General features: G+C 36.9%; 1 protein-coding gene across 9 annotated transcripts in view; it reads right to left on the minus strand.

The window, feature by feature from the left end:
* Positions 1-504: 504 nt before the first annotated feature.
* Positions 505-16,521, minus strand: part of MEF2C (myocyte enhancer factor 2C) — a 170,951-nt gene continuing 154,934 nt past the window's right edge. For 3 of the 9 annotated variants that reach the window (XM_007467387.1, XM_007467384.1, XM_007467391.1), the window contains 4 exons: positions 14,162-14,334; positions 11,613-11,742; positions 10,878-11,013; positions 505-5,221 (listed from right to left, as the gene is read on the minus strand). In XM_007467387.1, coding sequence (XP_007467449.1) covers positions 4,900-5,221; positions 10,878-11,013; positions 11,613-11,742; positions 14,162-14,334 — 761 coding nt within the window. In that variant the 3' untranslated portion in view covers positions 505-4,899. Of the gene's footprint in view, positions 5,222-10,877; positions 11,014-11,612; positions 11,743-12,626; positions 12,651-14,161; positions 14,335-16,521 lie in introns of all 9 variants that reach the window. The other 6 variants (XM_007467392.1, XM_007467385.1, XM_007467389.1 and 3 more) reach the window with 6 other exon arrangements.

Below are 16,521 nucleotides of genomic sequence, written 5' to 3' on the forward strand. Positions count from 1 at the left end.
TATTTTGTAGTTTCTAAAAATGGATGAATTCACTAATTTCCTCAAATATTTAGATAGAAGCCTATGTTTTCAACCTCTTTTGGTTAAGTAGACTATTCTGATGAAGAAAAAAGAAATAAGTCTGGAAGTGCTTTTTACACACTTTAGTTTAAAAAATATTAAACATGGGGATATCTTGCACAATGAGTTTTGGAAAAGTCTGTGTAATTAAGCAAGTTATCAAAGATCTTCACGGAACTGCTTTGATAACAAAGTTGAGCCACTTGATAAGAACCTTGTACTTCCCACACTGGCTGGTTACATATATCACCCCAAGAGCAGGGAAACAATTCACACTCTCCCTCCCCGCCAAAACACAAATACCACTCTTTTTGAGTATTTTGAGTTGAAAACTGAGAAAGCTCACTTGTGCTTGTGGGAGAAGCTGCTTTAAAAAAACACGATAAAGTGGAATAAGTTTAAACAGCAAAACATTAATTAAAAAAATGCACCACAGACACTGCATCACTAAGAAAGCCAGTAACTTTACTGAATTGTCTGCAAAATACAAATTATACCTTATTTCCAGCAGGAGAAACTTTTGAAAATTCCCCACTTTTATTCACTACAGACAGCTGAATTAAGTCCCTTGAGATACACAGATGTGGTTTAACTTAGTTATAACATCTTGTCATCTAGTGGCGACAAAGTCCAGCTTATGCCGCTGTGAGCCTCTATTTGAATATTTGTTGCAAATGCTTGTATGCCCTCATTTACAAGCTATTTTAATTACTGTCATTTAATGGAAACAAGTCCCCAGAAAAAGAAAAAGAAGAAAAATGATACAGCAAACCATCTGAAGCAATCCAAGTCCTATGCCTACAGTGACCCAGGGCTGCTTCGCTCCAAGAGAACACTGGTAATGCATTCAAACCACAACAGAATCCGTCTCTTAGCTGACCTCTCTGAATTAAACTGAGGTATGGATCAATTTGAGGTATGAACAGGGAAGGCAAAATGCAATACCCGATTATGAAAATAACCCAAATGGACAAATTTAATGTAGAAGATATGTGGCTTGGATTGCTCCACATCTTTGGTTAAAACGTATTAAGAAAAGCCTTTAATTACATCTTGTAGTCTGAAGCATTCTAACAGACACCAGTATTCCATCAATCTTCAAAAGATCTGTAGTGGCAGGAAATTAACGCCATATAAGTGATGACATCACAGCAGATGGCACAAACGGGAACAGACGAAGTATGCCATGCTTAGGCAACAGCATTTATTGTGGGTTCAAGTGGCGGCTTCTTCTTTAAAAAAAAAAACAACTTTTTTTTTCTAAAGAAAGAAATACAAAGCATTTACTCTCTGGAGTAAAAAACAAAAACAAGGATAAAGGGGGCAAAAAATGCTATCTCTAAGTTAGAAGATGGGTATGTAAGAAAAATAAATACATAAAAGTGTGAGAGGGCAGACATTTTTTTAAAAAGTGTATTGGAATTTTTTAAAATTTTCACCTTAGTTAACCTTAAAATGATCTGAGGATGATAGGTATTTTTATATTCATCATTACAAAATGCTAAATTCCACCTTTGGGAAAAAATAAGCCATTTTACTAAAAAACACAATTTTAAAAAAGGTTGAAATGAACAGCCTTCCACGCACCAATGCATACAGGTTGTGCAGCTTGCGTATATTGCATCAGTTTTACCAGTATTTAAGCTTAATATTACCAAAAAATCTTCTAAAATAGGATTAGATATAACAATACTTGTAAGCTGTGTAAAATGCCACTTATGGTTCTTTTACTTGCAATGAAGAATGTTGCCTAAAATGTTACTCTAGGACGGGTTAGGTAAAATAACACTCCCTCAGGGCTCTGCCCTAAACTCCTGAATACAAAGGATTTACCATGATAAAAACCCAAAACGGTACTAGCTTTGCAAATACAATAACTGGTAAATTACAGATAAGGTATAAGGGTAAAGATAGACAGCGATTGTTTACAGAAAGTGACTCATCACAATCAAAATTGTGCTTCTTCTCATTAAATCATCTTCAAAAAATTCTCAGATTATCCCTTTGCTATCTTGCCACCACTTTATATGAATTCAGTAGTGGGAACAAGAGATGACTGGCATCCATTTTCAAGTCATTCTGTTCTTTTCATGTTCTTATAAAACTATTGTCAGAACTGCTATAAACAGCCAAGGTTTCTGCTGGTACTTTAGCTTACTTTATCTTCAGCATTAGAAAATCACTTTTTCTTTCTTGCTGAGGCAAATTGCAGGTAAAAAATTAATATGGCTATTTTTTCATATTTTCACATAATGACCCTTTCCCACCCACTGGTAAGTTATTGATAAAGTGTTTTGAAATGACAAAGAACATTTGTGACATTTGCATATTTTGTACACATCAAGTTACAAGGATGGGTTGTAAGAATGGGATCAAATTTATGGCGAGGAAAATAATTTTCTGTTTTTCCCCCTATGTGTGAATGTGTGTGTGTGTGTGTGTGTGTGTATGTGTGTGTGTTCAGGGATGATTTTCTGTTTTTCCTCTGCATAAATGTTTTTCTTTCATGTTCCATGGATACCTGGAGTAGTGCGATATATGAAATGACTGATTTCTTTTTTGTTTGATTTAGTATATAAAACGTTAGTACAAGGCAGGCTAGCATCCTATATGGATAGAAACAAAGGTGCATTGTGGTCTAATTGTGGATTTCAGATCAAGTTAAGAAAAATATAGCCTAGTTAGTAAGGTCTCTTGGCTTTTGCCACCCAGCGGCAGCCTTTTGCAATGAGAAACACATAGCAACTATGCAAGAAAAAGAAAAAACTGGATAAGAAATGTCCTACACCTGATATAGCAGTGTCGATCTTACTGTCTATCTTCTTTGCTGTGTATGTCAATGTGTATGTCTGGAGATGAATCGACAGATCTTCACATTCCAAGAGAAAATCATTCCTAGACTGAAATCTCTTTTAAACAATATATATCAACTTTCTTTTATGGCACTCACTTTTTAAAGGGTCTGAAAATTAATCCCTTATAGACGAATATTAGACAAGAGTCATCATTATTTTTTGAAAATTAAAAAAAAAGGGACATAGAGAGGTTCTTTAATGGGATTTCTTGAAATGGCTATTAAATCTCTTTATTGAAGAAAAAATAGATGACATACATGCTTTATGCAGAAGTGACATTTGGGGGTCCTGACACACCGGGATTGTTCAACAGTCCTATATTGCTGACAAGATTGTTAAGGGTCAGGTAAAATAATTAAAAACGGATGACGAAGCAACTATCCCTTTACCTGCTTCCTTCTTATCTAGCACCCAGTCTTTCACATTTTTCTTCTGTGGGAATTTATAACTCATGCATAGAGTAAACTCCATATCACTTGTTTCTAGGGCTATATTGGCGGGACATGTGCCCCAACACAGCTCTCTCTTCTGGGCATATTTCTTAAAAGCGTTATCAAATTCTAGGCTGAAAACCAACCATATCATTTAGGATATGGGCAAGTTTAGGGTATGCACTTACTGAATTCCAAGATGCTTGGTGAAATGGTGAGATCAGAAAGGGGCCCTGCATTTGATAAAAATGCAAAAACAAAACCAAAAGAAATAGCATGAAAGAAACTAATTAGTATATACAATGGATGTCAGTTGACCCAATTGATTGCTAATGGATTAAAAACAATTTAGGGTGTTGCAATGTGATATGTTCTAATCCCACAGGTTATCCTTTTGACAGCTGACCTTGAACTTATAAAATGTATGCAGAGTAAAAGAAAACAGAAAGAAAATAGTTACTCAAATGTGCAACTGCACAAATATACCCCCCTCCCGCTATTAAGATAACAAAACTTCTGCTATTACCATAATATTATATATATTAGAAAGCTATACACAAGCATGTTAATTTCACAGATTTTTTAAAAGATTCTTAATATTTTATATAATTAGAAATACACATTTCAAAAACAAAACTTCTACAAAGAGAAAACAGTTATCTTGGTTAGCAAAGCATGGAGTTCTTCATGGCTTAGGGTAGTGCTTTCTATACAAAAAGTCCTTTTTGGTTTTTTTACAGGACTGTTTAAAATATTAGCGAAGCTATCAAGGGGGAAAAAACACATTTTGGCTTAAGTAAACTACAAAAAGCCACAAATGCTTTGCAAACTCTGTCTTACCTTTTATATGAAAATAAGCAAAATGTAATGTACATATTTTTATATTTTTATTTAATAAGAGATGCAGACCCAGATTTATTTATTTATTTAATTAAATACGTTAGCCCTCAAACTCCACATTTTTAAAAATAGGTATGGTCCTCTTTTAATGGTCATCGATCCTTTCTCATGAGTGCCATACACCAAGGATGTGCCTGCAGGTTTGTGAGCGTTCTCGGGGTGGGTGTTAGGTGACCTGATGTGTTCCTAACATTTAACCGTGGCCACCCTTTGCCGGGTCTGTCCAAAACATCTATACACTTTTCTATATGTTGCATAACAGCTGCTCTCTCTTTCAGTAAAGATCTGCCGCTTTTGGCAAATGTTTCCTTTTGTCTATTTACATGTAAATAACGTTGAACCTGCAACATGACACTATCTATTGTAACATACATTTTGCAAAGGAGCACAACAGTGAAAAGAAGTTAGCCTTAAAATCTATTTTGTACAAGTGTTCTGTTGTACAACTCAAGTGCTAAGCTTATCTCAGCATTTCTGTTTATCTTTATACTGTATCACTGAGGCAATTTAAAAGTACTTTTACAAAACAGAGTACCTGACTTTTGTTTTCCACACACAGCACATATAATGCATATCGACCCCCCTTCCCCATTAAGGTATAGCACACACACACACTGCAAGAAAAAAAAAAAAACTATTAAGTAATAATCTGATCATGTTGCCCATCCTTCAGAGAGTCGCATGCGCTTGACTGAGGGACTTTCCCTTTCGTCCGGCGAAGGTCTGGTGAGTCCAATGGGGGAGTGGAATTCGTTCCGGTGATCCTCTCGGTCGCTGCCATCGTACGAACTGCTACAGCTGCTCAAGCTGTCAACAGGAGATCTCCCCGCCTCGTGGCGCGTGTGTTGTGGGTATCTCGAAGGGGTGGTGGTACGGTCTCTAGGAGGAGAAACAGGTTCTGACTTGATGTTGAGGCTTTGAGTAGAAGGCAGGGAGAGATTTGAACTCTGAGATAAATGAGTGCTAGTGCAAGCTCTGTAGGAGGAAAGGAAACCCAGTTACAGATGGAGGAGGCCTGGAGCCCCCAGGAACTCACAATTACATAAAACATCAGCTTAAAGATTTGCATCGACAACAGAGCATGCCCAGAGGAGAGCGTGTTTGAAAGCACCTGGGGGCATCGCCTTCTTAGAGCAATTGGAATGCTTTTGTTGATTTGCCCCGTAATAATTCCAGCATTTAACTAGTCCAGGCCTCAGGAATCATACCTCTAGTCTCTCACAGCCTCCCTAAATGTGCCGGTTACCGGTTCAGGAAGATTTTAACAAGACACGCTGGAAAAAGCATTTTCTATGTCCATGGAATTTCTCCCTAGGCTAGTTCCAAAATGTAATCCAAGACTTAACAATAGGGCTTAACAATACAGGGTTTAGGTTCTGAATTAGACTTCTTTGATTTACTAATGCCTGTGTTTGAAAATTATTGTAGAGAGCTTATTATGGATATAAATGTTTCCCTGAATTTAATATGCACATTAAGTTGCACAGTCTTCAGAGAAAGTGGAGAGAGTTCAAATTTCAAATAAATAGAATCCATAAAATGCTACCTATAACCGTTTCTGGTGAAAAGCTTAGGATGGGGAAAGATGTGGAAGGAAATTTTAAGTATTGGCTTAAAAACACTTAAGACTTCCTATCCCACTAAAACTGAGAAAGAATTTGACTTTCTTCATCCTTTCTCAGTTACATGGGATGAAAATACTGTTTTTTTTCCCCACAATTACCTCAGTATTATTATAGCTAGTCTCTCCCTGCTGGGATACTAAGACCACTCCTCTAATTTATCATTGTCATTAGTTGATGAATCTGGATTTGCTTAAGGAAAGGTTGTTGTAAAAAAGGATCTAGTGTGATTTTACTGGGTTTATAACCCTTAATCCTCATTTATTCCAGGATAGCATAACTTGCCCTTCTTCCAAGGTGTGGGAGAATTTAGATACTTGGAAGTTCTGGAGGGAAAAGCATTAAGCTCTTAGGTGTAGACTAGCAATCACAATGACTTCGATCAGGATAAACCAGAGTAATATTGCTGACATCAATTTTAAGGTGCTTGTACTGTTCTTACATTCTGAGTGCACTGACATCCACGGCTAGAGTCAGTGTTACTTGTCCATATTGTCAAGAGGGAACAGAAATCTCTTTTACTGAGGAGAGTCACAGTAAAGAATCATCCATACAGACACACCCACTTTAAACAGGAAAGCAAACCCACCTACTCATGTATGTGATTATGTTACTTTCCAATGGAGAGAATTAGATGGTATTAAAAATGTCACTGTAAGCAGTGAGAAAATGGGCATATATTTCAGAGGAAAAAGTGGAGTAATTTGGGGCTGGGCTTTTGGAAGATGCAATTCAGGTTCAAGATACATAGAGATAACAAAATTAGAAATGAGTTTCTCTCTGAGTGATGTTTTATACAAAAGCACCACCTACTGGCAAAGAAATACTTTCCTTCTCTTATTAATAGATGAGCTAATGTAGAGAATAACATAAGGGAGAATTGTTTGTTTCCCTAATAAGGCTTTCTTTCTCTCTCTTTTATGATCTTACAGAATCAAAGCAGTCTTAGCATTTATAACAAGATACTACACATTGAGTGTACATAATTTTCAATCACCTGTTTATACTTTTATTTATTTGTTTTTATTTTACATTGTATATTAGTACACTAATTTTCTAAGACTTTTAATGAAATAATCTTTAAATCAAAAAGATATTGAAATGAGGAGGGGAACACCTGTATTTCAAAAGGATCCATAACGGTGGACTATTTTATCTTGGTTCAGAGTTACTTAATGATTCATTTTGATGTCACAGGAAATCATCTTTTGATTTCTGGAAGAAAGAATTTTCCTGGCTCTGGATAAGAAAGACTTATTTCACTAAAATTTAATTAAATGCTTCGGCTATGAATCACACAACTGTTTAATAATGGATGTCAATTAGGGGTCTGCAAATAAAGTGGCATATCAATAAATACTTTTGCCTGTCCTTTGACATTTAGATTCAGAGGCAGGGTGACATGGAAAATTAGAAAAAAAAATTTGGTGAGTTGAACCAGTATAAGCAGTTAATCTGGATAAACTGAGCAAAAAATAATATAATCAAAATGCTGTTTCTTTAATACAGCTTTTGGAAGCTGTTTTTTCTACTTATTCACTCCATTTCCCAAAGTCAGCTGACTTGCATAGATTTTGCTGTATCTCTTCCCCACAAAAGATACAACACTAACTGTTTATCCTTTCCTACAAACAAATAAGCTAGTCCCTAAGATAAGATAAACTTAGTTGGTGGCATTTCATTTGACAGTGAAAGCGTTCATGAAGCATTTTGAGTAGTTCTGGGGACACTAAATCCACAGTAATGCATTGTAAGTGATATCTTAGATTCAGCTTCATTATACTGTGCTATGGGATTCAAAACAGAATGAAGTTTAATTGGCTAGTCTCCATTATCAAAGAAGTATGTTCTTAAAAAAGGAGCATTAACAGCACTTCGCTGTATATATACTAGATTCAGATATAAGCATGTTGGTCTACTTGTTCTTGAGAACAAAATTTTTACAGACACAGATAACTGTGAGATACTTCCTATGTGAGGAGGTGCATGGGGAGACAGAAGCCAGATGTGCACGTTCCCATATCCAGTCCTGCTGCAAGCTCCCAGCTACTACAGATGCCTTCCTTCCAGCTGGGGAAACACCGACCTTCCCCATATTGTTGAGAAATGAAACATGACTGGGTAGCTTTATTCAAATTTCTTACTGCCCCCACCTGGAAATTAGACTATCAAACTATATGTAACCTAACCTTTTAAAAATCACCTTTACTTAAAGTCATCTCTCAGTATGTACTGAATACCCACATCAACAAGGATGATGATGGAAATGCTTCTAGAAAATAGGTTGTCTTTTTTTTAGGTGGTAGGAGAAAAATACCAAAAAATTTGAGGGTCATTTTCTCAAATATTAGTATTCGAATGACTTTTGCTAACCCTTGATGGCAAGTTCCTTCTGCCAGTCTGCTCTGCCCCCTACATAGGTCAGTTTATGCTGGTTATCTAACTTGCTTAGATAAAATCAGATACTAGATAGTGCTAACAGTATAGCTTTAAGGACTTAAAGGTATTTCTATGAACAAAATATGAAGAGCTCTTTCATACTTCTTTAATTTTGAGAAAGAATTGTGGCAACCCTCTTGGGCTGCGAGGAATTTCTACTTAGGTGGGCTGAAAGATATTTTACTCTGCTTTGAACACTGTATCTGTCCGCAAGAATGTGAGTCTACCACACAAGCATTTGGGACTACTTTGGCCTGGAAAAATATCAGTTTTTAAAAACTGATTTACATTGTAAGGAATAAAGGTAGCTCATATAATTTATTTTACAAAAATATTACAACTTGGGATTTTCTTTTTCTTTTTAATATTTAATCGTGTGAGCACAGGCTAGCTCATTTGAAGGAATCTCCTTTTGAAAACTACTGTGTGTGTGTGTGTGTGTGTGTGTGTGTGTATGTGTGAGAGAGAGAGAGAGAGAGAGAGAGAGAGAGAGAGAGAGAGGAGAGAGATCTTTCTAATCCACCAAGGAAAAGTCTGTCTCTAAAATACTTTTAATTTTTTCTCTAGTGTATTGTGTCTAGCTCAAGGACAGGATATAGAAAGAGGAAGGAAGGAAGGAAGGAGGGAAGGAAGGAGCGAAGGAAGGAAGGAAGGAAGGAGGGAAAGAAGGAAGGCAGGCAGGCGGGCTAAAATTAGAAGGCCTGGAAGGGGTATCTATCTGAGGTATAAGGGAAGTGATTAAGTGCAATAAAAACACATAACTCAGAGTCAACTCATGAGAATTGGTGTTGAAAGAAACTGGAATTAAACAAAATGCTTCATCCTTGGCTGTTGTAATTCAGTTCCTCTCTAGTCCAGGGCTGTCACTTCTTTCTCATTTACTGAAGCCTCTATTAAAGGCAGCAGAGAATTTCGTTCTTCCCATGTAATAGAAGAGAGTTTAAAAATTGTAGTGTAGTTAAAATACGTAAATACATGTGTTTTCTATGTAAAAATGCAAATTATCGGGTGCTACTGAAAAGAAAGCCATAGTCGGAGAAAATAATATGGCTTTTGACATTAATAATTTGTAGGGGAAAGCAGTACCTATAATGGATGAATTTTGTGAAAAATGAGAAGTAAACAGCTACCTTTATTTTTGACAAGAAGCACGAACAGTGGATTCACTGCCGAACCACAGAAGTACAATGCCACGTGTATGTATTTTAAGATTGCTTGGTTGATACGATGTAGTTAGTGATAACTGCCTGAAAAAGTTATTGCCATAAATGTCTATTTGGATAGTTAACATTTCTGGTTAAATTTATTCTAAATAGAGAAATTCTGTTGCTGTTCAACATACAACATATCTTCAAAGTTAATCTCTCAAGAAAGCAGAGCAACAGTGTCAAGTGAATTTCTTTTATTTTTTTACATGAGAGGTTAGAGTTTCAACAATAGTGATTAGTGAGTAAAATGCATATAAGCAAATAGTAAATGGGTGAAGACTCCACAATCAGAGCAGTAATCTATGTGAAATCAATTCCACGTGAAGGCTAGTGGGGCTGGAGCGGAGTAAGAGAGAAGTTGTGATAGCAGTGATTTTTATTCTAATCAAAGTTTTATTCTCATTATCTCCTTAGAATATCAACATAGAATTAGCTAACTATTTTAACCAACATCTCAGCAGAAAAGTAAAAGTGGGGTAGGCATACCCCACTTTTCTAAAATATAAGTATAAAATATAAAAATGGTTTATCTTTAATATTTTATATCCTCCTAGTAATTTCTTTTGAAGATTAATTGAAGTTTTGGAGTTATAAAACTGAAAGTCATGTCTTTGGTTCATGTTTTAAACTTAAAAATGGTTTTACAAGTAGTATTATTTGTGAATTCCGGGCCTCTTAAGATTTGAACTTTCCTATTGATAAATGACAGGAGTTATTTCTATAATAAAGACATATCTCAAAAGTACCACAAGGGGGCAGAAATAGACATCTTCTGACTTCAGAAAACAACAAAAATTATTTTTATACCCAAATTTAGATAATTAGTGTATGTATGCACATATACATATATTTAAATTCATACATCTATGAATATACAACTATATTATGAGTACATCATAAATATATGAAGTTTGTATATCAGTGGAATAGCTGACCCTCTGAGTATTAGGCTAACTATGTTCATTACATTAGGCCTGAACTATGTGGTTTATGCTAAGTGAAAAGGATTCTCAAATATCTCAAAAATTTAAAAAACTAATAACTATAAATGTTTTCTTATGTCCCACATGAACTATGTGAAAACTTAACTGAAGAAAAACTTATCATTGACAGAAGTAGAAACAAATATAGCCTAAAACAACTGGGAAATAACATACCCTATTATCACAGAGCTCTCCCTCCTCATAAAGAAGGAGGAAAGTAATATTTAAGCTATACCTGAAAGGTATTAAACTTCCAGATTTTGATAAAGTAGAATTTTACATCCTCTAAAGGGACATTAGAGCACACAGTTAGAGACTGCCATTTGTCATTTACCAATGCATTCTAAAAGTGTATTATGAAAGAAGTAATATTGCTTACCCCAGTTGACTGAGGGCTGATGGCGGCATATTATGTAGGTGTTGTTGTTGCCAGCCAGTTACTGAGCCAAGATGAAGAGCGCTGGCGGTGTTAAACCCAGACAGAGACGACAGGTCTGCGCTACTCAGAGAGTACTCTAGAGAAGAGAATAAGAGAGTCAGGGAACATATTCAATTTGGAAATTATCAAGTGGTGAATAATCATTTTCAATTTTTAAAATATTCTATTAGTATTATTTAATGATTGTTATACTTTTTTTTTTATTTGCAGAAGGGAGGGAGATAAAACATTAGGGACAATTTTAAAGAGATATACTATATACCAAAAATTAAGTATTCTGTGAAAACTTCAATGTAATACAGCCTGCAATTCTAGTTTATTAGAACTACAATCTGGTATCACAAGTAGGTACATAGTATTTGATGACCTAGAAATGTTTTTTAAACAACCTTGAGAAAGTGGACTTTCTATTATATCAAAAAAACAATAGCTCATTTTCTTGAAATTGTTCTTATATATTGAATTCAGGTTGGGCTACTAAAACTTTTGCTCACTAAGAAAGAAACATGTGGATATTCACTTTGTCTTAGTAATGAATAGGTAATGGTATAGTGCTCTGGACTCCACAGGTATTAAATAAAGCTTCCTAGCAGACTAAAGAATAATATCTTTTTCATCTTTGCTTTTTTAATAAAAAGTATTTAATGTATTATTTGAACATGGCAAACTACTCACCGTTACCATATGTTGTTGAAATGGCTGATGGATATCCTCCCATCCCTTGTCCTGGTAAAGTAGGAGTTGCTACGGAAACCACTGGGGTAGCCAATGACTGAGCGGACTGGGAGTTATTTATCCTTTGATTCTTTTAAAGTAAATAAAAAGATATTACTTATAGAATTTTTTAAGAGTTAAAAATACTAGATTTCAGTACTAGTGTTGCACATAAAGAGAACTTGGTACAAATCTCATGAAATTAATCATTTAACATGTGTCTCTATGAACTCTGCCAACCCTATCATTTACAATCCTTCAAGAGACCAGTTGTTGCCATAGTAACCCATTACATCAGTATCTCCTAGGCAACTGAACTAGTAACAAGTACCATAGCTTTATTATGGGTAAAAACAGACTATGTTGAAAACTGATGAAATATGTATACTGTACTTCTATTGTTTCAGTTTTTATTCAAATGCAAATTAAAAAAAAATTAAAATCAACCGTGGTGGTTTTTATGCTCAGTTCTATACACACCAGAGCAGATGGGTAGAGGGTTCATGCAATATTTTGACCAGCAGGTGGTGCTCTGACCACTTTTTTTCAGACGCTTCTAACCTTCCCTCAAACTAGATGGCAAAGCAGCTAACATATATTTAATTCCTTAGAGCAACGAGATTAAAAATTCATATAAATTTAAATATCTTGAGAATTTAATTCTTAGAAAAATAACCATATTCATGGTTTTAAATAACTAAGGATATTTTTGTTTGTTACAATTTTACTATAAATTAAATCCTAAAATAAACTGAAAACATGGCCTTTACTTACAGAGGTTGACACAGAAAAACAGATAACCTGGTATCTCACCTATGAGTGATACTTGAAATGAATGGCATTTAAATATAATCAATATTGACACACACTAACTCCTGAAATCTTTCCATTTTACTACTGCTACCTCTCCACCTAACAGTCACTTTGGATTTCTCCTTGCACATGCCATTGAAGAGAAGCACCCTCACCACTTACCAAAAGCAGGTCGACATCCTCAGACTGAGAGCATGCGGAAGGAGTTTTATTAATTAGTGTCTGTAAATATTTATAATTGGGCAAAATCTTTTCAACAAAAGGAGAAGCATCTTCTGATAGACACAACAGTTTAAACAGTTTTAAAACTCAGACTCTAAAGATAACTCCTTACAAAGACATTCTTTGTTTTCTTTAATGAGTTGTTTGTCTCAAACATGAAGACAATCTATCCAGTTTTCAGCACAGGTCAGTGTCTCAACGTTCATTATTTCACCACCACATTTTGAGGGAAAAAAAAAAAAGATTGTACTTTGAAACCCCACTTGCTGGAGGAGGGGGGAAACCGCACCTGGCTGCCAGTGAGAGACCTGACGGGTGGCTCACAAGAAACCCTGGGAAAGCCTCAGTTTTAAGGGACTGGGAATAAATCTGCTGATAGAGACAGCCTGCCATGCATGGCCCACACTGCTTGGCTGTGGCCCTGTGGGAGGTTTTATTTATCCAGCCTTTTCCGAAGGGAATGTTGCACATTATGTGAATTTTGGGGGGCTGATATTCAAAATTAATCTGCACTGTGCCATAATAAACTAATCAGCTTGCAGGACTGTTTTACCCTGAAGCTTGCCACAGAGCAGAGAAAGAAAAAAAAAAATGTGTTTGCAGAATGATCTAAATCTGTCTACTGAATCTTGGTTTTAAATGTTCTCGCTCTTAAGCAAAGCTAATTTGGAGAACACGGATGTAAGTCTCTTTGTTGCTGAATGTGGTCCCACAATATAATCTTCACCTTAGTCCTGCAGACCCAGGAGAAAGAAAAATGATAGCTTCCAGGGATGTTATTTATATTTCATATTTATTTATTCTTATAAGTGCCACAACTGTTTTTTGATGTAAAATAAAAATATAACCTTTGTTCTCAAAATGCCTAGAATTTTAAGACAATTTGTTTTTGAGAGGTAACTACTGTCATAAAATGCATATTTGGAAAGATGAATTGAGGCAGTGCATAGGCATGTGATACATTAAACATTATCATTGCAATACACCTAAGAAAAGAATTGCTAATTAACGGGAGAAAGTTCATTTAGGAATTTTGGGAAAGATATTTCATTGTCAGTACCTTAAGGACATACTTATTTAGTTCAATACTGTAAAAATCTGTTAGGAAATACCTCATTCTGTGAGTGTGGTCCTACCATTGGTCAAATCAAATCATATGTGTCATAAGCAGAGTACTAGGTAATGATTTTTTTCTAATTATAAATTGGCGGCCTTAAAAGGAAATGTTTTCTTTGCCCCAGAACACCAGCCCTATAGTGGAATTTTTTTGGATGTTGGTTCTTTTTTTTCCACGGAAAAGGGAAAATGCACACTAGTTACCAGAAATAATAGCTAAATCCAACAGGGCCCCAGCAATAGCACTGACGTGTTAATTTTCTGGGAGCATGTGAGTAATTCATAAAGTTAGACAAATACACAAATAGCAAAACATATACAAAACAGCAACATTTATTTAAAATGTAATTTCACATTACCACTGATGGCATCGTATTCTTGCTGCCTGGTGGAATAAGAACTCGGAGATCTGGTTTACGGTTATTCATCCCTAAATTCATGGGGGGCGGAGATTTTGCTTGCATATTCTTGTTCAAGTTACCAGGTGAGACCAGCAGACCTGGTGAGTTTCGGGGATTGCCGTACCCGTTCCCTGTTAACACAAAACAATGAGAGCACTGAGGAAAAAAAAAATCTAGACTCAAAAATGTTTCTAGAGAATGCACTACATGAGATTAAGAATAAAGGACTAACAGGGTGAGACAATAACGTACACTGAAAGTTCACAGGATGACTGACAGCCTCCACATCAGGAACCCAATCAGTTATTTAACATTCCTCTGAAGGAAGATTAAAAACTCTTAATGAGAAGAGACCTAATAGATAGCAACTTGGCCAGAAACCAGCATATACTTTTTTTCTATTAAAAAAATTGGGGGGGCTTTCCTGGTGGCGCAGTGGTTGAGAATCTGCCTGCCAATGCAGGAGGCACAGGTTCAAGCCCTGGTCTGTGAAGATCCCACATGCCGCGGAGCAACTAGAGCCCGTGCGCCACAACTACTGAGCCTGCGCGTCTGGAGCCTGTGCTCCGCGACAAGAGAGGCCGCGATAGTGAGAGGTCCGCGCACCGCGATGAAGAGTGGTCCCCGCTAGCTGCAACTAGAGAAAGCCCTCACACAGAAACGAAGACGCAACACAGCCAAAAATAAATAAATTCATTAATTAAAAAAAAAAAATTTGGGAAGAAAGTCAGACAGTCAGTCGTTCAGGGTCTAAGAAAAGCACTGAATTGGTCCTGCACTTTAATTGACGAGCTCGGCGGAGGCCTGGCCGGCATGACTCACTCTTTTGATTCAGCGATTTGCGTTTTATTTTGTGTATCTGTGTGTCCTTAAGTGAAGAAAGGGCATACCAGCAAGACTATAATTTCTAGGACATGCAGGAGGAGTAGCAGCCTCTCACATGCTTTGCTATTCAGTTCCCCTTGTCTTTGAGCAATTTCTCCCTATGGCTTTCTTCCATCTGGTTTGCTCTCCTCACTAAACTCAATGTACGAACCTGAAGCCCTGCTTTCTTGCTCACACGGAACTTCAAAAAGCAGGACGCTTTCTCAGGAGCCGAAATGAGGGGATGATGCCTCCACTAAAGTGCTGATGCACAGGGCACAGGAGTAGCCATTGAGTGGCAACCGTCCTGAAAGGGTTTTCTTTGGTCTCTGATGCTTAGCCCTTCACTAACAGACAAATGGCTATCTGAAGGTGTCCATTTGTCACAATTCAAAATATACTGTCCCGTGACAGGCAGAGCTGTGGAGGGAGTCGATGTAACCTAAGCTGAACCAGAAAGTCCCCTGCTGGCTTCCTCTACCATCTCTGACTGGAGAATAAGAGAAACCACCTAGGTGATTCAACAACCCGTGCTGGAAACCTACCTAGACAGTTGTTTTCTAAAGCTCTCTAAAGGAGACAGTCAAACCTCGTTGTTACTGTCATCATTATCATTATCGTAAAACACAAGTATCTATTACCCCAGGACGAATGGTACTGTGTGTTACCCAGTGGGGATGCAGAGACAAGTCCCCGGTCCTCAAAGGCCCTGCAGTCCCTTTGTGGAAGTCCAATACAGACACGCGTGAAACATACGCACCAAGACAAGGCAGCCTGGGGTGAGGTGCCACAGAGCAATACAGATTAAGTGCTATTGGGTTCCCAGGAGGGAAGAGATTATCCAAACAAGATTCACGGAAGAGGCAAGAACTGATGTGAGTCTTGAAAAAAGAGAAGAGGTAGTAAGATCTCTGGGCTTGTGACCAGGCACTGGGAAAGGTTCAAGGTGGCATGTGAGCATCCTGGTGAGAAGGGAACCCATGGAAAGAGGGGAGTGTCAGAGACCCTGAAGGAATATGGAGGGTTGGGCTGTGGAACCCACAGAAGTTTAGCCTGTGAATTCCAGGCTAACATGTCTTGGGTTTAAATGGTGGAAATGCAGACCCCTGAAGGTTGCAGAGCAGAGGTAACACAGGCCTTTAAGTGGACAGAGAGATCTACTGGTATTGGGATATTCTGTCATTAGGAAGGCCTGATAGTGTGATCCAGTCTGGAAACTTCTATGATGACCTGAGCTATGATGAGGAATTGGGAAGGCAAAGCCCAGGTATATTTCAGGAGATATTTATGGGTACATCTTTTGAATTAGAATCTATTTGAGGCACACTGTGTAGTGCACACTGGTTCTTCATACCCCATTCATTTACTTGTCTCATTTTATGCATGAATAAACGGGCTGAATATATAACAAATAACTACAAGATTAAATCTGTCAATTGGATTATGCATAAAAT

Source organism: Lipotes vexillifer, unplaced genomic scaffold, assembly GCF_000442215.2.
Source record: "Lipotes vexillifer unplaced genomic scaffold, Lipotes_vexillifer_v1.1 scaffold1111, whole genome shotgun sequence".
Lineage (NCBI taxonomy): Eukaryota > Metazoa > Chordata > Mammalia > Artiodactyla > Lipotidae > Lipotes > Lipotes vexillifer.